The sequence below is a fragment of the Ascoidea rubescens genome (genome assembly GCF_001661345.1).
Source record: "Ascoidea rubescens DSM 1968 unplaced genomic scaffold ASCRUscaffold_5, whole genome shotgun sequence".
NCBI lineage: Eukaryota > Fungi > Ascomycota > Saccharomycetes > Ascoideales > Ascoideaceae > Ascoidea > Ascoidea rubescens.
This window is the reverse complement of record NW_017962917.1, coordinates 738,629-764,174: the sequence shown is the minus strand read 5'-3', so window position 1 is coordinate 764,174 and position 25,546 is coordinate 738,629. Positions and strand designations below refer to the sequence as shown.

The window sequence follows — 25,546 nt, the reverse complement described above, 5'->3', positions numbered from 1 at the left end:
TCTGTGATTTAATTGATTTTTTTCGTTGAGGCCAAGCCTCGGGGGTTGTAGATAGGGGGTTTGTGGCAGGGGGGGTCTGTAAAAAAGGTTTTAGTGTGCATACAGGTGCAAACTTGGTGATCCGTGGTGGTGGTTCCCGCGTCTTTCTGAGTATTTTTTTCCATTTGATTTTTTTCTTTAATCCTCAAGGTCTGAGAAAAGCTGGAAAATTTTCAGCTACAGTGGATTTTATTGATTTTGCAAACTGGAAAGAATATGTTTTTGAACCAGTTGAATGTTCGTTTGAGGCAGCAGCAGAAAAATCTCTTGAGCTCGGTGCTCTCAAACCATTTGATACTCAGTCGATCAATTGTAATCGTTCCAAAGTCAAAATCTCATCCGGACTCAAATTCAAAATCAAAACCAAAATCAAAAACAAACCAGGAAATATTTCAGCCTGACTTAAAAAATCAATTAAAGACACAAAAGGATGTGTTGGATTATGTATATTATGGAAACCAAACTGATACCAAAAAGGGCACAGATATTTATTTAGAAAGAATAAAACGAATAGAAAAGGCAGTCAAAGTAATAAAAAAAAATACCGAACATGAAAAGAATAAACAAATGAATCAGCAGTTTGATGCGAAAAACCATGATTACAAGAAAGATGCTGAATCGATACTTAATGAGTTATTACCTGAGCCATCCACTAATATAAAGGTTAATCTCCTGAAATCTTTACCTTCCAATACAACCCTAGAATTGCCCAATTCAGTGATTCAGAATCAAACTAAAAAATTTGATAACTCACTAAACTCCCTATTTGATAAAGCTGCTCCAGGTATTAACTTGCCTGAAAGAGTTTATGATAAAATCAAGAATTCATCAATTATCTATTTAATTTCAAAACAAAACCAAAATTGGATCGAGGTCATCAAGGATTTATATCTCAGCCGCAATGGATTTGAAGATCTTGAAATTGGGGACATTGAAAAACTATACACTTTAATTCCCAATGATCAAAAGACAAAAATCAATTCATTGTTTTTTGAAATGTTATCGGATGTAAATAAACAACCCTCTAGATTTATATATGATTTAGCAATAAACTCCTTTGCTGACCAGGGCAACGTTCATTTTTCAGAATGTTTTTATCAACAATTAATAGCCGAAGGGAAAAGACCAGGAAAACAAACCTTTGGCAATATTTTCAAATCCTTTTTCAAATTTATTAAATTCAATACTGATACTGAATTAGTAACAAGCTTTCAATCTGAAGATATCACCGAAAAATTAAATTATTATTTAAGTGAAATGAAAAAATATAAAATCAATATAAAAGAAAATTTAGTTATAATAACAATACTTTTACAAATATCGACAAAATTGAAAAATAAACAACAGGTTGTCGAAATCTTTGATATGGTCAAATTCCTATCAATTGGCGCTGATGTGCATTTTTACAATTCAATTTTTACGTTTTATACTGATTTCGATACACAAAATATCTTTAAATGTTTAGATTTGTTTGAAGATATGAGAACAAATGGCATTGAGCCAGATGCAAGAACTTATGAAATTTTGTCAAGAGTTTGTTTTTCAAAGGATGAATACATGTTACAGGCCTGGGAGTTTTTTCTGAAGGCCTATGTCAAAAATAATTATGAGATAAACGAGCAATTATTAATTTTATTGATGTCGTTATGTTCAAAGGATAACGATTTAGTCATGGTAAGAGTGTTGTTTTTAAACCTTTACCAGAGAATAAAAAAAATCAGTCCCGAAGTTTTGTTTGTGCTATTTTCAAGTTATAGAACCTTTATTAATAACAAAATTAAAAGTCAAACAAACCAAGTTGAAAAATTGCCCTTGATGTTGGCCACTGATTTTGGAAAGAATTTGCGAACTAATCTATTGCATTCGATCAATTTTAAATCAAATAGAATCGAACAAGAAGAAGGATATGAAGATTTGAAAACTTCGCCAAATAGGCTTGATTTTAATCAAGTAACGCTACCATTTATACCGGTATACGAATTAAAAACTGATGAACAAGTTCTATTTGAATCAGACGCCATTTGGTCATACATTTTACTTGAACATCCCGATATCATCAATTTTAGGACAGTTGGTGCATATTTACAAATTTCAACTGAACATGCTAAAAGTTTGGATGAATTTAAGAAAAGATATGAAAACTTTACATATTTGGATGATGACGGATTGAAATTTAAGAAGTTAGATAAAGGTTTGATAATCGATAATAGTAATACCAACGAAAACAAAACAACTGCAGAAGAGGAAGAAGGTAAAAGTGAGAATCAAGATGAGGATGGTTCTAAAGATGAATATGACATTGAGATTGAAGATGGCATTGAAATTGAAAACGATATTAAAACAACAATTCCACAACAGGCTGAAAAACCTGAAGCACTCGAGTTGGCTAAAAACCTTGGATATAAAATAGCGAGAAACAGTTATATTTACAAGATTGCTTTGGCAGCTGCGAAGAATTTCAAAGACATAGGATTTGCTCAAGAGGTTTGGATGGAAAGAGGTAAATTCAGAAAGACACGATTGTTCAAATCCTTGCCTCCAGATGTTCGAAAAGAGGAAGACTTTACGTTTGCAGTAAAATTGGTGGGTACATTTTCTGAGATAGGATACTTGAGAGATGCACTCAGTATCATCACTAGTACGGAGAATCAGTTCAAATGGACATACTACTTGGTAAAGAACTTCTACATCAAGGCTCAAGAAATGGGCGACACATTCACAGTGAGAAAGCTTCACTGGATTTTGAACAAAGACAAAATGGACCGAAACCAGATAAAGAAGAAGTTGTACCAGCGAAACAACGAGAGGCAGGGGCCCAGAGACAACTACCCAGACAAGAGGAGGAGCAGGTGGTGAAGCCAGCTAAGAAGCCCCATACATATGTACTATACACTGTAAATAACACAGCTCCAGCCCGGCTGGAAAAAAAATAAGTAAAAACAGCAGAAGCAGCAGAAGCAGCATCCGGCACACGTGTTACCGAGGGTACATCTCAGCACGTGTCCGTGTTTACCCTAAGAGTTTTCAGGCCATTTGTCAAAAAAAGAAAATTTTAGAAAGTTTCACAGTGCGAAAATTTTCTTTGGTATTTATACAGCTTTTTATATCTCTGCTCCTTCAACAACTTTCTTCCAGCACCTCTTCGACTATCTCTACTCAACCATCCCATATTTCAACATGAGCTACACCAGTTTCACTGACATCAAATCTGTCAAGGAATTAAATGACTTTTTAGCTGACAAATCTTACATTCAAGGGTATGTTTTGCGTTGAAATTCTGTGGAAGTTTTGATTGTTTAACTGTTTTTCTTCTCTGAAACAGGCATATTGGTTTGATATTCCAAATCAATCAGTAAATGTCTCAATCTCGCAATGATAATTAGAATGATGATCACATTGGTCCGTGTTTACTAGGTGGCGTAAGACCCCATCCTATGAGTATCAAACCCAATTCAAGTTTTATAACTTTTCCTGAAAATTATCAAGAACAATTTTTTAAATTCAAAATGAAATTCACTTTTTTTCCAAGAAAAAACTTAGTGTCAATAACAGAATTGTATAATCGAACTAAAATCAGTTACTAACTTCAATTTACAATTTAGTACTTCAGTTACTCAAGCTGATGTTGCTTCTTACAAAGCTTTCCAAAAGGAATTCCCATACTTTGCTAGATGGTTCAATCACATTGCTTCTTTTACCGAAGAATTTAACACTGTTCCAGCTGCCAAAAAAGAACCAAAACTAGTTTCTGCTGCCGAAGAAGAAGATGATGAAGATGTTGATTTATTCGGTTCCGATGATGAAGAAGAAGATGCTGCCGCTGCTAAATTAAGAGAAGAGCGTTTGGCTGAATACGCTGCTAAAAAGGCTTCCAAAGGTCCAAAACCAGCTGCTAAATCCATTGTTACTTTAGATGTCAAACCATGGGATGATGAAACTAACTTAGAAGAATTGTTAGCCAATGTTAAGGGCATCACTCAAGATGGTTTAACCTGGGGTGGTCACTCCTGGGTCCCAGTTGGTTTCGGTATTAAAAAATTACAAATCAATCTTGTTATTGAAGATACAAAGGTTTCCTTAGACGATTTGCAACAATTAATCGAAGAAGATGAAGACCATGTTCAATCAACTGATGTCGCTGCTATGCAAAAATTATAATCCATTTGGCTTACAATATTTAAATTCTTTTATCTATGTAATTCCTCTTTATAATAATACTTAATTGATTCTACTAAAGTTCAATTTGCACTATCTTACATTTTTATTTTCCAGTAATGAATGAATGTTAATTTTTATGACTCAAAAATAACCTCAACGAAGGAAAAACGTTTTCTTCTTTTTTTTTAATATGACCCCCATTGCTGGTTTGAAAAAGAAGAAACAAATGCACAACATACATGATACCACAAAGGTGGTGAAAACCAAAAAATATATCGGTTTATATATGTACAAGAATCTTCAGCCAAAATGTATTCCATTAAGAACGAGCATAGTAGATTGCACTTGAGTTGTACCCAGCAGCCAAAACCTGGTCGAATTTGCCCTTTATAGTCTTTCCATTAGGGTTTTTAAATACCAACTCCTTATTAGTAAATAGTTGCAATCTGTTGTTCCATGGGTTAAATCCAGATTGATTCATATATTTTTTGTAATTGATTTTGCTGTGTGGTTCTATTAATGTTGGAATCGAAATTGGTTTGGGCGACTTGGCTCTTTTACCATTTCCTAACTGTCCAAACTCGTTTGATCCCCATCCATAAATATCATTATTATCCAATTTAACAAAGGCATGGTTAGATCCTGCAGACCAATTCTTTACTGGTATGTTTTTGATCATCTCTTCTGATTCATTGAATTCCTTCATGTCCATCAATGTTCGGATTTTCGTTGGTTCTGCATTAGAGTGAATATATCGACCATTGCCTAGCTGTCCATATAACCCATTTCCGAATGAAAAATGAAATAAATCTCCTGGTTTGACATTTTCTTCAGCTTCTTTGTCGCTATCGTTATTATACGAAATCTTGTCTTTATTAAAGTGTTCCATAAACATTTTGCGAATATCTTGCGTCTTGAAAGTAGCAAAAGAAGTAGCTCCACCGGCCTCAATGTTCGTGCAAATAGCATGGTTATCTGATGTAAAATGTTTATTAAATAACTCTATTCTTTTGGGAAATGGAATAAATTCACTATCATATGCAACAGGTAAACCCAATTCACCATAGGTATTTCTTCCAAATGACCAAACTGAACCGCCAAAGTCTCTACAGAGAGTATGATAATCTCCACAAGCAACTTGCTCTATTACTCTTTGATTTATCGATTTGACTTTGCCAGTTTTATGGTTTTTTTCAATTTGATAGTTTAATAATTTGATTTCATAAAGCTTATTGGGTTCAGGTGGTGAATCAAAATGAGAAAATTCGGGCAATCCAAATTGACCAAATGATTTGGAAGATAATTTCAAGCCCGTAGCCGAAGAATACACTTTCCCTTTATTTGTTAAAACTATTAAATGCTCAAGACCTGTTTTGAAATCGACAATTTTTTCTCCCCATGAAAATACATCATTAGTGGCTAATTTTGTGAAAGACTGCTTTGTTGTTTCAATATTTGAATCTTGCAATTTTTTGTTTTCTGGTAGTATAAGTAATTCATTCTTATTATTTAAAAAATATAAACAACCATTACTAAGCTCTCCCTTGCTGATTTTTTGTTTGGATAAGCTCAATGAAGGAGATGGATTTTCTAAGTTAAATCCATTTCCCCATTGGTGTAAATCACCATTTTCGTCAATAGCATAAGCACTTTGATGGCCTAATTTAACATCCTTTAAAACCATACCCTCAAAGTATTTTAATCTGATTGGAACTTTGACATTTTTCAAAGATTTATGATCAGGAGCAATAGTGGCATTTAAATTTGAACCCCAAAGATAAAGACCAGGAACATTGGAATCGCTTTCACTAGAGTTAATTATATTCAAATAAGCATTGAATTCTGCTTTTTTCTTCTTTAAATCATTTTTTCTTTTGCTTTTCTCAAATTCATCAAGCTCTTTTCCTGATTCAACATCAAAGACCTCATTTTGACTAAAAAAGATCTTCCCAATTTGATATTTTATCTGGGGATAATAAGTGTACCCCTGAAACGATAAAACAGCCAACGCTAGAGCTCCTAGCCCCATTAAAATCGATTTGACTTTTTGGTATCTTTCGTAATGTTTTGCAGCTATTTCTTGAGCTAGTCTTGATTCGGGAGTGGATATTTCGACCTTGGGATCTGCGCTGGAGTCTTCAACGATGTTTCCATATATATCGGTTTCCAAGTTCTTTTCATGATACTTTGAGAAATCTGAAACAAAAACAAAATTCTTTTCATGTTCTTTTATAAACTTTTCTCTGGTACTCAATTCCGGTGCATTATACTCATTATATTTTATGGAAGGTTTCACTTCATCTGTGGAGTCGCCATCTTTCTTTGAGTTATTTAAAAGTGAAGAGCTGAACAAACTTCTTGAAATCACCCTGGAATTGGTGTATCTGATGGTAGAATATCGTGTTTTGATGCTGGCATTAACTGATCTTCTCATAAAGGCCTCCATTGCTCCAAATATCAACCCAGAGAAAGCACTTTTCTTTGCTCAAAAGCCAAAAAAATCAATTCGGCTTCATGCACAAAAACCCTGTGACTCTCAGCCAATCAAAAGCGAGCATTACAAAGCAGTAGCCGAATTAATCAACAATGTTATATTATCACTGCAAAGAGATTGCAGGTATAAATTTAAAAGAAAAAAATACAGAAAATGAAATTGATAATATAGGAAAAAAGAAATCTAAACGCTAAGTTCATATCAAACAGTGAAACATCAAGAGAAAAAAACAGGTTGAGTCCAATCAACAACTTGAGTGGTGAAAAACAAAAACAACCCAATAAAATCGATAAAGGATTAGTGAGAAAAAAAGATTAACAAGAAAAATCACAAAAAAAACTCAAGCATTCAAAACTTCAGAAGAAAAAATATAAGTATGAAAAACACTAAAAACAGATAAAAATAAAGATAAATTTAAAAAATCAAAATCAAAGTGAAAACTAATAAATCAAAATCAATCAAAAAAACAACAAAATAAAATTAGAAATTAAAAAAAGTAATTAGAAAAAAGGGATTAGAAGCTCATAATAATTCCAGAGGAATGTTTTCTTGCAACCAAGTCATACTTTTCTTGTATGCTTTACCATTTTTATCATTTAACATTGTTCTTTTATCCTCCAAGACTTTAATGATCCTTTCAATTGAGTAATTTCTATTTAGACCAAGCTCAATAGCATTATAAATATTTTTTCTTCTTTGATATTGCTTGGAGATAGGATGATGAGACCCACCTCTCCATAAAGAACCATATCTTTTTTCTAGTGATTGAACGGGTGGTTGGTTTTTATCACCATGCAAATACTCTTTAACCAAATCTTCGACATTTTTGACGTTACGAATAAATCGATAAGTTGGTGTGTATCTTTTTCTTACAGACTGGGTTCTTTTTTTAGTTGATAAATTTGCAGAATCTGATAGAGCTTCATCAAGAGCATTTTGCATATTTGCATCTAATGGCAAGCTACTATGGCTCATGTTTGGAGTTATGTTTGCGCTTGAATTATTGCCATCTCTATTTTCATCATTGTTGGGAAACATAAAACTGAGGTTATTGTCATTTTCATCAATGTTATTGGTACTACTATGAGAGCGAGAGTGGGATCTTGAGTGAGGATAAGGGTGAGAAGTGTTTGATTCTTGATTAATATTTGCGAGATTATTTTCATTTTCATCATTAGTGGTGGTGAAGTTAGTTATATCGTTTCTGTTGGTTTTATTTTGAGAAATGTTATTACCGATAGTATTCTTATTACTTCTATTGACAATTCTGTTGATATTATTGACATTATTAATACGACTGATATTGATATTATTTGGAGGTGAAGAAGATTGATTGGAACTAGAACTAGAACGAGAACGAGAATGTGTGTGAATGTTAGAATGAGAATGAGTGCGAGAACTCGATGATAATTTTGAACGATGATTTTTGTCATCAGTTAGATTTATAAGTTGGTTGAGTTGTAGCATAGCCTCATTGATGCCGCCATTAATATTTTGATGCATTGGGATCGAATTTGGGTGTTTTTGAGAATCATCATTATCATTTTCATTATCATTGTTACTAGAATTGTCATTATCATTATCATTATCATTATCATTGTCATTATCATTGTCATTATCATTGTCATTATCATTGTCATTGTCATTGTCATTGTCATTATCAATATTATGATTATGATTATTATGATTATTATGATTATTATGATTATTATGATTATTATGATTATTATGATTATTATGATTATTATGATTATTATGATTATTATTATGACGATTTGATTTGTTAGTAGTTAAATTAAAAATTGAACTTATCATGCCATTTAGTTCAAGCATGTTTATATTTTCGACATCAATTAAATCATTAAAATTGTTTATATTATTTAAATTTAATTTCTTTAAATTTTTTAATAAAGTAGTTAATTTGTTGACTTTATTTTTATAATATTCGTATTGTTTTGAGAAATAGAGTAATTGGTTTTTATCGTGATCAAGAGCGAACTTGATATAAGATAGTAAAATTAGATTGTTGAAATTATTAATATTTGAGTTTACATTGACAGTGTTCAAGAGCAAATCTAATTTTGAATTTACTTGGTCATTAAGATTTGAAAAATTATTATTTGGATTGTTTTTATTTAAGTCCATGTTCATGTTCATGTTCATGTTCATATCTATGTCCATATTCATATCCATGTTCTGGTCCATATCCTGGTTCATATTGATATTCATATTTGATTTATTAGCATTAATGTTATTATCATTAGTAGTATTGTCATTATTGTTATTATTTTTATTATTATTGTTATTGTTATTATTGGAATTTAAAATTGCTGATAAGTTTGAATTTGAGTTTGAATTTGAGTTGAGAATTGAACTAGTTGTTGAATTGACCCTTGAATTAGTTGAAGTATTTCGATTCAGATTATGATTTAAATTTTTTGTGGGATGATTATTTTTAATTGCTTCTTCATCAATTGAATCATGTTCAGAATCAGAATCAGAATCAACATCGTTTAAGTTTTGACCATTGATCAAGCCATTTGAGGTTAGGTCATTATTTGAGTTTGCATTGTTTAAATTACCATTTCTTTGAATTAAAAGGTTGGCTGTGTTTCTATTGTTAACATTTTTGGAGGGATTGTTGTTACTACTATTGTTATTTGCATTATTAAGATCGTTGCTGTTGCTATTCTTTTTCCTGTTCTTATTATTTTTACCATTCTTACTATTTTTGCTGTTCTTGTTACCAGAGTGCTCGTTCAGAGAGTTGTAACCCAAATTGGTCAAGGTGTTGAGAGTGTTGAGAGAGGATATGTTACTGAGGTTGCTGTAATGGTCCAAGGTAGAGATGTTGCTAATTGAGGACTGGTAGCTATTGAGATGAGCAGGCAAAGAGGAGGAGCTGGAGAGACCCAAGTGATTCAATCGACGAGAAGTAGTGTTAGCAGCAGAGCCCTGAAGAGCTGAAGAGTCCAGCACAAGAAGCATTTTGTGCTGCTCGTGGTCAGAAGAAAGCAAGTTGGAGAGCTGATTGGGAAGAAGGCTGTTCGGGTTGGGGTCCATGGCTGGATGAAGCAGAAGAAGAAGCAAAGGAGGAAGCAGAAACAGCAGAACCAGCAGAGCTCAAGAGCTGTTTTCATTCCCCCAGAACGGAACGGGGTGGCCCGCGGTCCCAGGGCGCGTGATCCGCATGTAGATGCATACTAGGTTTCGTAGCTGCGGTAAAGCTTTTTTCTGCGTGTATTTGCGTGTATGTAAATATATATGTCTGTACATGCATGCGCCCGATTGGGATTTTGACGACTTGACAGGTTTGCCAGACTTAACTTTCTAAAACTATATACAAAACGACATTGTGTGCTCACCAGCTTGGTTTTAGCACTTCATAGCAAATCCTGCGGAATATTGTTCTGCAACCAGTTTATGCTCTTCTTGTAGTATGTGTTATTGGTTTGGTTGAAAAAACTTCGCGAATTCTCGAGCTTGTTGACAATCTCATTCAACTCCAATCCTTTCTTTAGCCCATTTTCCACTGCCAAATAGAGTTGTTTTCTTCTTCCAAACTGTTTGCTCACTGAATGCTTTGATCCACCTCTCCACTTGGAGCCAAACTTCGTTTCTAGTTCTTTGATCGACGGATTGCCGTTAAGTCCTGATAAATATTCTTCAACAATTTCCGAAACTGTTGTAAGGTTTTTAGTGAAAGAATAAATGGGTTCTGGATTGTTCGTTTTTTTTTTCTTGGGGGCACTTTGTATTTGCTTTGCATCTTCATCTTCATCTTCATTATCGTCGTCATTGTTTTCCTCTTCCTCCTCATATTCTTCTTGATATCGATGTCTCTTTATGTTTTTTGTTTTAGACCTTAGTCTTTTATTGTTTTTATTAACTTCTTCTTCATAGTCATTCAGTTTTTCAATATAATTAACCGGATAATTAATATTTCTTCTTCCTCTTTTGCTCTCAGTACCTAAAGGTTTTTCTTTATCTTTACCTCTAGTTTTAGCTTCTAACTTAACTTCCACTTCGGGTTCATGCTCGGATCCAACATCACTAACAGGCGACTCACTTCTATGATTGAAAATAATTGGGTTGGTTCTCTTATCCTTTTCAATTAACATTGGAGGAATAATCGAACACATCCCGTTTTCTTTCTTATATTTATCAAGGCGATATAAATAAACAGAATCATAAAAATGTTTACTAGTATTGAAAAAAGTACTTTGTAAACAGCTTGCATTATTCTTAAGCATTCGAAAATTGCTATTATTTTTATTATTACTGTTTTTTTTATTGTTTTTATTGCTTTTTATATTTTTATTATTTTTGCTGATAACCAGTCTTAACGGTTGTTTAATAATATTTGCACTTATGATTTTAATACCATCATTGTTGTTGTTATTATTTTTATCAGGTTCATCACAGTTATCATTGTTTTCATTAGTGCTTTCTTTATTTTTTTTATCACACTCTTTTTTGCTGTCACCATTTTGATCATTATCATTCTGCTCATCGCTATTATTGCTTTCACTATTTTTCTCCAATTCATTATTACTATGTTTATTATTCATGTTATCAGCACCTTCATTGTCTTTATCATCTTTTTTATTTTCCTCAAGAACAGCACTTTCACAATTTTCTTTGGTTTTGTTACTTTTTTTCTTTTTATCTTTTTGAATATCATCTTTTTCTTCAACATTAATAATAGTATTCAGAGCGTCATTGTCATTCTCATCTACATCGATCATTTTAGAATGATCTTTAGAGTCTTCACCTTCACCTTCACTTTCACTTTCAATTTCAATTTCAGTTCGAGTTTTATTGCCTTCATTCATTTCTCCCACTTTTTCAATTGAGTTTTCAATTTGATTGTTATTTTTTAAATCATTTTCTTCGTCGATAACATCACCATGCTCTAATTTAATTTTCATAATATCACTAGAATTTCTAATGAAGTTTTCTGGAAAATCAAAATATTTACTATATTTGCTAAAAAAATTCTCATCATTAACTTTCCCACTAAATTTTGAAACAAAATTTTTATCCTTTTTCAAATTTCCAAACTTGTTGTGTTTAATTCTTTTTAACACTAAATTATAATTAATAATTTTCGTTAAATCATTAACTTTATCCTTTAATTCATCGATTTGTTTAATATCATATATCTCTTCATTCATAAAGTTATCGGGCATCTTACCGTAAAGTTTTGAATCAATTTTAGATCCAAAACCATTATCATTATCGTCATCTTCATCATTATTATCGTTATCGTTATTATGATTATTATGATTATTATTATCACTATAATTAGTATTATCATCGCTATGATTATCATTATCATTATTAATGGTTAAATCTTCTATATCTTTATGTCTGTTTCCATTGTCAGCAGCGTGGCAAATTTTAGAATATAACGTGGAATAATACCGATATTTATCTTTAAATTCATTGATTTTTCTACATGAAGTCATTATTTCGTTTTGGATCATGAATTTGGTGATATCGACAAATCTTCCATCATAATCAGTATGTAATTTCTCAAAATTAGTGAACTTAACATTTTTGCCATTATTTACAGGTTTAACGGATCCCAGAGGTTTTAAAGATTTTCCAAATTTATCTTTGAGAGGTTTAGGAAAGTTGAAAGTTTTTGATGAACTTGGAGCATTTGAAAGATTTTCCAAACTAGTTTTAAAAACCTTTTCTGGTGTATCAGTTGAAATTGTCTCTGGAGTATCTGTATCAATGATAATGTTGCTATAAACATCACCATTTGACGAGGTAAAGACAGAAGTAGTTTGTTGGTGAGCGTCATTTATGGAGTTATTGTTAGTGACGCTAGCTTTAAAATGATAAATATCATTTTGGATGGAATTTAATTTTTGGTCAAATTGGTTAACAAAGTTGTTTAAACTTGTTGTTAAGGACGATAGAGTTAAGTTGAAATTTTCATTTTGCTGTGCATGGTTTGTGTTAACTAAGTTTGTTAAAGTGGTAATAGCATCTTTCTGTCTGAGGCCGCAATTTGAATGAGGATCATCACCAGCATTAGGATATGGGCAGATTTTAACAAAGTTCTCTGCAGCTGAGGTATTTGCAATAGAAATGGGAATTGGGATGGGGGTAACATCTTTGGATACATCGTTATTAGTGTTGATTTCTGAGATGTATTCATTATTAGTTATTGGATTCAAGTTATTTTTTTTCATATCTGAATCGATGGTGGAATTGATTGGATTATTTAGACTGGCTATAGAAAATTGTTTAGCAGTGTTATTATTATTATTATTATTATTATTATTATTATTATTATAGTCATGGTTGATTGATTGATTTTTTTTATATGAATGATTTGAGGAATGCAAAGAATGTGGAGGGGTATTATCAATGGTATGAATGTTTACTGGATTATTTAGAGAATTGATTGATAATTGAGTGGAAATACGAGCATTTTCTATATATTTTTTTTGATTTTTTGATATATTTTTCTGATTTGTATTTATATTAGTATTCTGATATGTGCCATTGGAGTTATTAGGGTCATTTGAATTATTTGAGATATTAGAGTCATTAGAATTATTGGGGTCATTAGAGGATAAGATTTTTTGGTTATAATTTTTTGGGTTGTGAAATTTAAAATTGAATTTATTTTGGGTATTATTGGAATTATCGTTTATGATTGTATTTTGATTATCTTTGAATTTTGATTGAGATTTGTTTTGAGAGTTGAAATGAGAGTTGAAATTATTTGAGTCGATATGGGGTTCAATATGGGGTTGTTGTTGTTGATTTTGAGGGTTTAGAAGAGTATTGTTGTTAAATGGGATATGAACTTCGTGTCTTTGGGGAATATTGGGAGCAAATTGCTGAAGTTGAGGTTGGAAGGGTTGATTGTTTTGATTATTGCGAGAAGTATTAGGTTGGATCGGTTGGTAACGGGGTTTTTTTTGTTGCTGTTGATGTGGCTGTAACTGGTTTTGAGGTTGAAGCTGAGATTGGTTTTGAATCTGATGTTGGGGATGCTGGATGAAATTAAAGGATTGAGGATGATTTGAGGAAGGAGGAAAAACGCCAGAAAAGGAATTTAATGGCGGTAAAGAAGATTGGAATTGGGTACTATTTCTTGTTTTATTGATTGAAGAGGTATTATTGATTTCAAGGTTAATTTCGGCGGGATTATTGTTGGATAGAAGAGGCTGGGATTGGAGGGGTTGGGTCTGCAGAGGTTGGGTCTGGTGGAGCCGATGAGGTTGATTTTGCTGTTGCGATGGAATTGAATAGTAGCTTTGGATGTTTTTGTTGGGAAAGCTGGATATTTTTTGGTTGTTGGTGTTGGTATTGGTGTTATTAATTTGAGGATTTAGTTGGGTGTTTGAAATAGCAGGCAATACAGGTAGGAGAGTTAAATTGTTTTGTCTGTTTTTGATTGCAAACTCTGTAGAATTAACTGGGGAATTTTGTTGGTTGTTTAGAATATTTCTATTCAATGGCATTTTTAACTATATGAGCAAAATGAGTAAAATGTGAATTATGAATTATGAATTATGAATTATCTAATAGAGTGTACCTATTTGGTTTTTCTATTGGCGATGAATGTAGTAATATTATAATATGATATAATATAAGTATAGTATAGAGATGTTTATGATGGAAGTTTTCTGCTTTATAATATAATATAATATAATATAAACAGATACAGATATAAAAAACAAATTGAAGTGATAAGAGAATAAAATATAGAGGAAAAGAAAAAAAAGAAAAAAATTGAATGAATAAAAAAATTGACTTAGACTTTGAAAATGGAAGTGGAAATGGAAATTAAAATTGAAATTGAAATTGAATTTAATTCTTGATAAGGCACAAAAAAAAAAGAGTGTGAAAAGGTAAAGGGAAAAAAAAGGAAAAAGGTGAGAATTTATCTAGGTTTTATTTCATTAAGTTGGAAAAAAATAATTTTAAAATGCGAAAGGACGAGCAAAGAGAAGAGAAAAACGAAGAGAAATTGGGTTTATTAAAACTTAAATAAATGCAGACTAAGTGGAAATTGAGCCAAATTTAATTTGAACTTTTGAGCTTTTGAGCTTACAGGTGAATAAACATAAAAATCAAAGGAAAAATGAATCTGAATAATTTGAATAATCTTAAAGCTAATCGAGACCAATTTGTCTACAGAAGATGTCGTACTAAAAATCATCAGTCGAACACAGCCATATGTGGCTTCTCTGCAGCACCGGCTCGTTTAGAGTGGCCAATCAAAGTGTGTGCCGCTCTCCCGCAGTACACCTGGGTCCGGCAGCAGACATGAGACCAGTCTGCGACCCACAAACAGGACGTGCAAACGCAGGTCGGCGCCATAAACCTGGACCGCCAACAACGCGCCTGTGTGTGCGGCTGCTGTGGTTGAGATGCGTTACAGCCAATCAGCGTGCATTTGGTCGTGTCAGTGCTTGGTTCCAGCAATGTGGGAGGACTGGTGTGGGCCATTTTTGGGGTCAGCAAAAGCTTAGAAAACAAATTTTCAGGGAAATCTGAAGAGAAATCTGAAGAGAAGATCTTAAAAAGATCTCAAGAACATCCCAAGAAAATCCTACGAAGATCCCATGAATATCCCACAAAGAGAATCTCAAACGAATCCTGAGAGAAGAATTCCAGCAGAAGATCAAACTTAGGCAAGTGAGGAGATAACACTGCCTGCCTTTGGTTCTCACGTCTACAAATCACAATACGACCCAAACACCCAGAATTACAAAGAAAACAAAAATTTAGACAATCTCCAACGAACCCATTCTAATATCAGAAACACACTAAACCATTAAACCTCTGTACCACTAAACCAATATATTTTTCAACAATTAAACCACTGCTAACCAGAAAACACATGTATTTGGTTCTGGGTTATATCGACCAATTCAAATATATTTGTAAAAGCCAAATAATATTCAATTACTTATTGACAATTCGAAATTAAACTTATCGGCAACTGAAACTGTAAAACTCAATCACAAAACTAAAAACTAAAACTAAAATGAGAGAGAAAAAAAATATACTTTAACTTGTCAGGATTTCAATTGAAATGAATTTATTCCATTAATTCTCTTACTTAAATATTTTAATAATATTATTATTTAAACTTGAAATTCAAATAGGCTAAAAGACTGCCTAATTCTTGCTTTTGGTTGAAAAGTACCAGGTTGTTTTTTTTATAATTTATAATTAGACTCAATTAGATTGGAAAATGTTTGACCCATTTATTTTGGCTTTTCCTGATGGGTTGGTAGAAAAAAGGGAAATAAGAAAACGAGAAAAATGAGAGAATGAAAAAATGAGTCTTATTACATATTGTGAATTTAATTTATTCGCACTCTTTTGCTCAAAACAAAGAAAAAACAAATAAAGCAATAAAACCACCAAATAAAACCTGCAAAGTCAATCAATTAATACATATAACCGAGGCTCCCTATCTGCAAAACAATTCATTTAAAATTATTGTATTTAATCTACTTATTTCAATTAGTTTACTTAGTTTGCTTGAATCATTCAGGTAATTTTGGTATTCAATTACAATTGAAAAAACTCAGATAAATCGAACGAGCGCCAGAGTATATTATATAATTATATAATTATTTAAATTGCTTTTTTTTTTTGACTTAATACAACTAACAATACGAATTTTATTACTATTATTATTGTTATTAAAATATTAATTAAAATTATTATCCTTGTTATAATAATAATAATAATAATAATTATTATTATTATTATTATTATTTCATTTGCACTTGTGTTCATACTTTCTCAGACTGAATTTTATCTCTGGTTACCTATTTCGGCTAAAATAACGTTATTTTATTTAATAAGATTACATTATTCAAAATCTCTTATCTTTTTAAAACACTTTTATTTGTTTAAATGAATTCCCAATTATTACATAATCTTTCTTACATGAATAAATGAACCAAAAATTTAAAAATTAGATCATTATATTAATTGAAATTACTTCCAATTCACTTAAATCTATCTTAATCTATTTCACTCCATTTTGCTCCATTTGATTAGTCCACTTTTAAACGAATTAACAATGTCGCATTCAATTTTATTCCATCTTTCACTCCTTTTTATGACTTTAAGCCTATTCCAATTTCATTTGCAATTACAAATTATTATAAATTTAATGACCTTCTTTTGCTATGATTAAAAGTGAAATAAGTCAAATTAAATTAAACTAAACAAAAACAAAAGCAAAAAAGAAAATTTCATTAACAAATCTAATCTTGTGGTTCTAAACAGATGGAAAAAATTCTTTTAAAATAAATATTATTACTCTATTAGTCTTCTATTTTATTAGTCTCCTATTTTATTATTCTGCAAAAGGTTTAATTAAAGCTTTTTAGTTTGTTTTGGATCCGGCTTTATAATTATTTATTTCTTTTCTTCTGCTTTAAGTATTTCTTAATCATTTCAAAAAAAGATCAAAAAACAACAACAACTACACACAAAGAACAATTTGATTATAATTGAACTCTCATTTTTAACTACACGCATTAAGTGATCAGACACTTGAACAACACCAATACAGGAATCAAGAATCAAACTAAAAATAATATCTCCCTAACTACAGAACATGCAAAACTTACAAGGACTAATCTCCTTATTTTTGGTTGACATTGATCTCTTAAAGCTGCTGTTGTCTTCCATCATACACTAAATATCTCCCGTATCACACTAATCATATCCCAAGCAATTGCTGAGAAGCACAATCATCATAAAGCTGCTCCCTCAGGCTCTTGTACGTAATGCCCTCCAGACGTATGGATCATAACCTGAAAATGAGAGCTCTATTGGGGCTTCCCGAACGGGAGAATCTGGGCATGTGACCAGGAACCGATGCGGTGCTGCAGTATATCTGCATATATATGCTCATATCGCATAGGTAATACATATTTGCTGAGGATACTGCTGACGATTCTGCTGGACATCGCTCACTGTTGTTTGAAGACAAGAATGATATGATCAAAGGATGCACTGGCAAATAACACAATCCAAAACTAGATACTTAACGATTCATATTCATACTTACTTGAAAACAAATAGCTCAATGTGCTCAATAATTTGCTTAATAATTTGCTCAATAATATCTTTAATATATCCAACAACAGACCCAACAATAACCTTTTTTTTCACATTCTTGGTGCCTTTGAATTTCAATTTTTTTCATTAATAATTGCTGATAGCAAATTAATTATTATTGAATATACCTATAAACTAATTAACTAACTATCTATTCAAGTGTTAAACTATTAAATTATCCTCAAAGACTGTTTAACGATGTCGGTGAATAAATCTGAAAAGTAGTTACAAAGAAAAGTAAAAAATTAGAATGTTAATACAAAAAGAATATTCAAAAGGGTAAATGTTAATAAGAGAGAAAACGAAAATTCTAGATTAAAAAAAGTAGAAAAAAAAGAGAACACAGACTCTGTTTTCATATTGAATTCACTCTTGATCGGCTTCAGTTTAATTGATTATCTATTTTTTCATAACGAGAATTTGAATTAAACTTATTTTGAAAATGTATTCAAACCAAATTATTCATTTATGATCATGAATAAAAAACCAATCGATTGATTCAAAATTTTCAATTGAATATCTAAAAATAAACATAAGTTACACAACAAATAAAATAAAATAAATAGAACGAATTTGAATATCAAAACAATTAAATCCGTGTTGTTATTTAATGAAGTAGATAAATTCAATTTGTGTTGAATCAAATTCTTATTAGACAATAGTTTTACAGAATTATGACTTTGCAAAAGAATTTTATAAACACTTTGTAATGCTGTAGACAAAACTTATTGAAGTTATTTGTTGAGAATAATCAAACTGTTAAAGTGCTACTTTCCTAAAAAACTAAGAAAATAAAAATTTTCAACTTGATTTATGTCCGCTTTGTTGAGAATATCGAAGACTGGAATTAAGGTTTAGAGATTTTAAATAAGGTTGAATGAAAATTACAAAGTTATGAAATTTGCAATAATTGAGAAATCTGACAAACAGCACAAAACGTATCAAGCCGTGCAGTGCTGTTATTTATTGTAAGTATATGTAGATTATCGTGAAAAGCAGTAAAATATAGCACAAATATGTACATATATGTATGTATTATTGCAGGCAAACTAAGTAGCTTTACAAACCTAAATCAAATAGCTGAAAACCCACACAATATTACAAAATACCAGAACTCTGCCGACCTTACAATAATCTGAGCTGCATTTGTTCAAATCCCAGACACTGCAAAATTCAAAAAATAAATTTACCAATGTACACAGGCTTACAGGTTTACAGAAGTACCGATTTACCGGACAAAAAACCTGTCCTTTGTGAATCACTATCTGGATACAACAACTCTAAAGTGCAACAGCCAATACAGAAAGTTGCTGAAACGACTTGCAACCGAAGCCCAATTTGGCAATGCACGGATCGGGCTTAAAAAGTTTGAAAAATACACAAAATAGCTGCATAAAACTAATATGTGGACCCAAAAAGACTACGACCCAGTCTCTGAGTTACGGTTAATTGAGTAAATCTAATATTTGTCTCAGGTCTCTGGACTATGCTCAAAGACTAAAAGTTGCAACTGAACCAAATCATAAGATGTTGTCTGGGATGGAATTTCATTGTATTATCATTTCAAAGTAAAACTTTGGCAAGCAAAAAGAAAAAAATATCACCTACTCAGACTAAAGCAAAAAGATAATTTCACCCAATGAATCTTGCTTCATAATTTCTCTGTTGGCAGATACGACTTTTCCAAACCAACAGGACAATCTTTCCTTCGATAACTCACAATCAATCGACAAAAAAGCAGATATCATTTTGATACCTGATTATTTTATGGCAAGAGAAATGTCGGTGTTTTGTTTTTAACCTTTTGCCAGATAAAATAAGTGAGGAAAAATGTGAAATTTGTATTGTGAAATCAATATTGATGGTTGTCATTTATTAATTACAAAAAGCAAATAATAAATGACACTAAAACTCTATAACACATATTCAATTTCCATAAACATCATATTATCAAATCGCAGTTACTTATCTTGTGGTTCATAGTCCTTAGTTTCTATTTTTTTACTTTCACAAGGGCCTTCTTAAATGTTCAAGTATTACCCAAAATAATAAATAGTAACAGGTTGAATATTTTATATGAAAATAGATTGGTTTCATTTTTTTGAGAAATAAGCGGCTTTGTTACAATAGTTATAAAAAAATGCTTTCAAAATGCAAATTAGATCAATAACAACTCCTCAATATTAATGTATAAGCTAACATATGTGATAGCATTCAAAAATATTATTAAATTATATTTTTGTGGTAATTTTGAAGCTGGCTGCTATTTTGATATTGTAATAAGATTAATATAATTTACACTAATTTACATTAATTTACATTAATTTAAATCGCTTTAAAAGTTTTTTCATAAAAATCGTCATCATTTGAAAAATTAAAATTAAAATTAGAATATAAAACAAGAGAAAAATTAAAAATGAGATTAAAAGGATATATAAAAGTATAATTGAAATGATAGAATAAAATGACTCCACCAAAAACCTTTGGGTCGTCCCACGACTAATTGTGTATGGTATACAGAAAATAAAGTCTTTTGTATCCCATTAAGCAATAATTAATCCAGTCCAGTTAAATTGAATTGATTGAAATTGATTAATTCAATAATACAAATTCAAGTTCAAAGTTATGAAATAAAAAGAAGATAAAACAATATTGAAAATTTATAGATTAGATAAAAATATTGAGGGATAATCAAATTATGTATATGTTGGATGTGAAAAGAACATTTTAATGATGGCAGTGGAGATATGATGAAAATTAATAACAAGAAATATTTGAGTACAAAAAAATAAAATAATTATAAGAATTTTTATTAATGAATATTAGCTTCACTTGGACATCGAACGGGCGTGTAGCGCAGTTGGTAGCGCGTCTGCTTAGCGTGCAGAAGGTCTTGGGTTCAATTCCCAACTCGTCCATATCAGTTTTTTTATTATAAAAATACTACTCTCTGTAGTATAATGCGCACGTCTTTGCATACCAATATGCAAATCCATTCAATAGACAATCAGTATCAGAGAGTAGGTGTAATTAAATAGACAAATCAACATAGTAGAGATATATATAAAATAGATATAGTAAAATAAATATAATAAATTTAAATAAAAAAATTATGATGAATTATTACCCCATAAATAATTCAATAATAATTATAAAAAAACAATAATGGCATCAATCAAATGAAAAACAAACACACAAAACAAAAACAAAAACAAAATATTAATATATTTTAATAAATAAATAAAGACTTCTTTTTTTTTTTCTTGGCTAACAAAATAATTAAATTAAAAAAGAAAAAAAAATTGAAGAATTAAAATCAAAATGGGATTATGAAAAAAAAAAAAAGAAAACAGTACAAAAAATGATTCAGAGATAAAAGGATAAGGGAAGATATTTAAACAGAGAATATTAATATAATGAGAATAAAAGAAAAAGAAAAAGGGGAAAAAAAAATTAAAGGTAATCATTAAAAAATCAGCTTTCTATCACAAAGGGAATTAAATAACAAATAACATAAGAGAAAAAGAAAAAGAAAGTAAGAAAATAAGAAAATAAGAAAATAAGAAAATAAGAAAATAAAATGAGGATGAAGATGAAAGTGAAGAAGAATTTTGAAATTAAGAAAATCAAAACAAAATAACAATCTATAATGAAAAAATGAAGATGAAAAAAACGAAAGAGATAAATATAAAGAAAATAAAAATATAAGAGATAATGATAATGATATAGAGATATAGCTATAGATATAAAGATGAATACAATAAAACAGATATACAATTAAGACAAGATTAGAAGTATAATCAATTAAAGAATTAATTCATGTTCACAGATTTTTTTTTTATTAATTTTATTTTTTTTTCTTTTGTTTTTTAATTGATATTAATATTTACCTTTAAATCATTATAAAATTTAATTTTTTAATAACAAAATTCCAAGTTCCAAATTTCCAAATATCAACTTCAAGCTCCGCAGTCAAAAAAAATCAAGTAGTAAGAAAAGGGACAAGACAATAAAAAACAGTTAAGGATAAAAAAGATAGTGAAAGAGAAGTAGAAAGAGACGATTTTATTAGATTGAATGTTTTATTCTTTTATTCTTGTATATTTATAGTCTCTGTTTAAAACATTTAATAATTAAATAGGGTCAATGGGTCAATGGTTGGATTGATTTGAGGAAATGATTAGGCCAGTTAATGGGTTGATAATATCTATAATTTTTTTTGATCTTGGAGTTGGAGAAGTTGAGAAGTTTTTTTTTGTTGGTAATTTGTTAGAGATTTTGTTTGATAAATTATTTGGAGATGTGTGGGGAGAGAAAGTTGTTGAAGTGTAGGGATTAAATTTATGATAACTTGAGGTTGAGTTATTGTTATTGTTATTGTTATTATTAATTGGAGTTGATTGAATTATAGGATTAATTGAGGAATGATTTGGAGAGTGGTTTGGAGATGAATTATTTGAGATTTGTAGAGTTGATAAGGAATTCAAATTTGAGCTTGAAGTGGAGTTGGAATCTTGAATTGAATTTAAGATTGAATTGAAGTATAATAAATTAAATGAATCATCATTAAAGGAGTTATTAAAGTTATTTTGAAAAGGGATTGAAGTTGAATTTGAGTTGGGGTAGTATTCAAAGTCATCTTCTAAATCAAAACCCTTGGAAGACAAGAATTTTTCTCTTGAGTTTGACATCAAATTTAAATTTTTATAAAAAGAGGTAAAAGAAGAAGTAGAAGAGGCGGAAGAGGAAGAGGAATTTGAGCCGTTAGAAACATTGGAAGCGTTGGAAACGTTTGATGAGGTGGAGTATAAGGAAGATATTGAAGAGTTTGGAGAAGAGTAATCGCTAGTATTAGTAGTAGCAGTAGAGATAACAGCATTATTGTTACTAATAATATTGATGTTGTTAGTTGATTGAGATATATTTACATTGTTGCTTTTGTTGTTATAATTATAACTATTGTTATTGTTGGTATAGATTTGTTGATTGGAAAAAACCGGAGGGGAGTTAGAAAATTGGGGGTTATTGTATAGATTCTTAGTATTAATACTGTTAGAGGTGTTACTATTTATCTGAGGCATATTGTTGTAGTAATTCGAGTTGTTTGAGTAATAATTAGCTGTATTAATATTGTTCATATTAATGTTATTGTTGAGATTGTTGTTGTTGAGACTGTTGTTGTTGATGCTGTAGTAGTTCATTGTTGGGCTGAAACAAAACGGGAAAAATGGGGCTAGAGATTCAGAGGAAAAAAAAAGAAAAAAGAAAAAAGGACAAATAAAAGAGAAGAGCGAAGAGATTCAAGAAAACAGCAAAAAGAATAAACGTAAAAGGTTTGAGAGGAGACTGAAGACTTTCGAAGAGGAAGGGAGCACTTTATAAGAGAAGTTAAGGGATGGAACAGAGAGAGGAAGGGAGAAAGCAGCAGCCACGTGATGTTGCAAACCACTACGATGGTTAACGGATATGCAGTTCCGGGACAAAAATTGTGATAAGCACAGGGCACTCAAAGTAAAGGATTTGCTCTTGTGGCGCAGAGGTAAGCGCTTCGTGCTTATAATCGTTCAAAGACGTTTATCACAATGTCACGGTCCGTTAAGTAACGCGACGGTCGTGGGTTCGATCCCCTCCTGGAGCAAATACCTTTCTTTTTGCTACGCAGTCATATATCACGTGAAATGATGTGCTTTAAATTCAAACAAATCTCCTGAGTGAGTCGAACACCCGATCTCCACATTTTTTCCTTCTTTTGTGTCACGTGCTCTGTTCCACAGCACTGGGCAATATTTTTCTGTGTATTTCATTGACAATTTGTTGAATGGTTTTGTTGTTCACATTGATAACATGACAGTATTGTTCGTCGTCTTCATTTGGCAACTCTAGAATATCAAACTGAGACCTCAACATGTTTTCCTTCATAAAGTGGTTTGATCTATTTTGAACTCTTTTAACTGTTTTTTCGTAATCACAATAAAGAAAAAAAATGTCAATATTATTTGAATTTCTTTTTCTCTTTTCACCAATAATAAAGTCCCGATACTTTTTTTTCAACAACGAACATGTAGCGATGTTTAAATTTGCGTCGGACTCATAAATTGTCTTGTAAATCAACTTTAACCATTTGATTCGATCTTCATCGTTCAATGGAATTCCGCTGCTCATTTTTCTTATATTTCCCATTGAATGCAAGTCATCGCCCTCGATGAATTTAGTAACTAGTTTTTGGTGTAGGAGATCGAATTGGTTTATTTGTGAATATAGTTCTAATGCAACAGAAGACTTCCCACATCCTGAAGCTCCGGAAATAATTATAGTTTTCTTATATTCCTTCATTTTTTCATTTTTTTCATTTATTCTGTTCTTTTGTTCTTTTTCTCTCTTTTTTATGATTTATTTTTGCTCGTTGATAAAGTTGGGTGAAAACACACATTCATGAAAATAGAAAACGAAGGCAAAGAAACCGCAAGCAGAATAAGGTCACCCGCACTGATGGTTTTTTGTTCTTCTCATCATTTGATTGTGATTTGAAAATACTGAATATATTTATCATTTTGATTATCTTAGATATAGTTTATTATATTAGATTGATGCAACAATGGCTCCTCCAATTTCTATTGTCAAGGGATTCAAAAACACATCGGTCACGAAATACCTCTTGTTGATCAACATCATATTTCCCATCCTTATCTCAATTACAAACTACAAGTACTTTTTCATTATAAGATTTAATCCTTTTTTGAAAATATACAAGCAATATCTACAAAAATTGATTTTCCATCAGTTTTTCTTTTTAAACGAGTCCCAGGTATTGGTCTCTTCAATTCTATTTTACAATTTCAAAAATCTAGAAAAATTCCTATCAAGTTATACCTACTTGAAATTGATCCTATTGGTTTTAATCTACAACTTTTTGTATTTATTCATACTAAACTTCCTAATCAACTTTTTGCTATTGGGCTTTTTAAATGTCAATATTGAGAACAGCACTGCCACTAATAATAATTATCTCCATGTTGTATTGAACTTTCTCAATTGCTTAATCAACGACCTAGCCTCAGGCCCCTTCAGTGTCCTCTTTGGCTTGCTATATCTCTACAATGAATTGATCCCCACCATCTACAAGTTCGAGATCCAGCTCTCGACCAAAAACAAGAGCACCAAGGAGTCTCCCAACACCACCACCAATCCCACCAGTAATGGATTTACTGACGACAACGACAGGTACAAGTTCGTGCTCAATGACAAGATCTTTGTTTATGTGCTAGCGATCCAGTTGGCGCTCTCAGAGGGCTTCAAAAGCTTGAAACCGAGTTTCATGGGCTGGCTCCTCTGCTCCCTCGTTTTCAACGACATTTTCCCAGGTAAAAACTGCTCCTTCTCCCTCCTCCACCGCCTCTTCCAGAAAGGTCCCAAAAAGTGCTTGCCCCCTGCCACCAGCCCCGCCGCCACAAACGACTCCTCCACAGACCTCGACCCCAACGACGAGCCGGTCAGACCCCTCGGCACGCAGTTTCTCGACGCTTTCCGACGCTGAGTCTGCGTCTACCAGCGGTCTTTGCATCCTCCCGCGCTGACTTTTGTCACGTAGCTGTTTTGCGGTCGTTCTCCATAGCTGTTCATCGCATCGTGAGGCCTGTGCTTCTCGCTTTCCTCTCATTGCAAAGGTCTGTTTCTCTCGTTTCGCTGCTTCTGAGAATTGTCTATGGTCTAGTGTAAATGCCAACAAGC

The 25,546-nt window shown here is 31.5% G+C and overlaps 8 protein-coding genes and 2 non-coding genes across 10 annotated transcripts; 5 read left to right on the top strand and 5 right to left on the bottom strand.

Moving 5' to 3' along the window:
* Positions 1-203: 203 nt before the first annotated feature.
* On the top strand, positions 204-2,992 carry CCM1 (Ccm1p). Its single transcript, XM_020193133.1, has one exon. It carries the CDS (start codon positions 256-258, stop codon positions 2,893-2,895), a length of 2,640 nt encoding a protein of 879 aa, XP_020047915.1. The 5' UTR covers positions 204-255; the 3' UTR covers positions 2,896-2,992.
* A 224-nt stretch (positions 2,993-3,216) lies between these two features.
* On the top strand, positions 3,217-4,197 carry EFB1 (translation elongation factor 1 subunit beta; the record flags this gene model as incomplete). Its single annotated transcript, XM_020190499.1, has 2 exons — positions 3,217-3,296; positions 3,642-4,197. 2 exons carry the CDS (start codon positions 3,217-3,219, stop codon positions 4,195-4,197), a joined length of 636 nt encoding a protein of 211 aa, XP_020047914.1.
* Positions 4,198-4,516: 319 nt separating this feature from the next.
* Positions 4,517-6,226, bottom strand: FMP25 (Fmp25p; the record flags this gene model as incomplete). Its single annotated transcript, XM_020190501.1, has 1 exon — positions 4,517-6,226. One exon carries the CDS (start codon positions 6,224-6,226, stop codon positions 4,517-4,519), a length of 1,710 nt encoding a protein of 569 aa, XP_020047913.1.
* Positions 6,227-7,107: 881 nt separating this feature from the next.
* ASCRUDRAFT_75595 (transcription activator GCR1-like domain-containing protein) lies at positions 7,108-8,207 on the bottom strand. Its single transcript, XM_020193132.1, has one exon. It carries the CDS (start codon positions 8,192-8,194, stop codon positions 7,214-7,216), a length of 981 nt encoding a protein of 326 aa, XP_020047912.1. The 5' UTR covers positions 8,195-8,207; the 3' UTR covers positions 7,108-7,213.
* Positions 8,208-9,909: 1,702 nt separating this feature from the next.
* Positions 9,910-14,356, bottom strand: ASCRUDRAFT_75593 (uncharacterized protein). The gene has a single exon (XM_020193131.1). The coding sequence runs from the start codon at positions 14,182-14,184 to the stop codon at positions 10,075-10,077; it is 4,110 nt and encodes a 1,369-aa protein (XP_020047911.1). The 5' UTR covers positions 14,185-14,356; the 3' UTR covers positions 9,910-10,074.
* Positions 14,357-20,663: 6,307 nt separating this feature from the next.
* Positions 20,664-20,736, top strand: ASCRUDRAFT_t61. The gene has a single exon. It is a non-coding gene; the product is annotated as a tRNA-Ala (tRNA).
* Positions 20,737-21,696: 960 nt separating this feature from the next.
* Positions 21,697-23,136, bottom strand: ASCRUDRAFT_75592 (uncharacterized protein). The gene has a single exon (XM_020193130.1). The coding sequence runs from the start codon at positions 23,017-23,019 to the stop codon at positions 21,970-21,972; it is 1,050 nt and encodes a 349-aa protein (XP_020047910.1). The 5' UTR covers positions 23,020-23,136; the 3' UTR covers positions 21,697-21,969.
* Positions 23,137-23,340: 204 nt separating this feature from the next.
* ASCRUDRAFT_t62 lies at positions 23,341-23,456 on the top strand. The gene has a single exon. It is a non-coding gene; the product is annotated as a tRNA-Ile (tRNA).
* On the bottom strand, positions 23,413-24,232 carry ASCRUDRAFT_75591 (gluconokinase). The gene has a single exon (XM_020193129.1). The coding sequence runs from the start codon at positions 24,149-24,151 to the stop codon at positions 23,573-23,575; it is 579 nt and encodes a 192-aa protein (XP_020047909.1). The 5' UTR covers positions 24,152-24,232; the 3' UTR covers positions 23,413-23,572.
* A 181-nt stretch (positions 24,233-24,413) lies between these two features.
* On the top strand, positions 24,414-25,352 carry DSC2 (Dsc2p; the record flags this gene model as incomplete). The annotated part of the gene is made up of 2 exons (XM_020190516.1): positions 24,414-24,730; positions 24,803-25,352. 2 exons carry the CDS (start codon positions 24,414-24,416, stop codon positions 25,350-25,352), a joined length of 867 nt encoding a protein of 288 aa, XP_020047908.1.
* Positions 25,353-25,546: the final 194 nt, after the last annotated feature.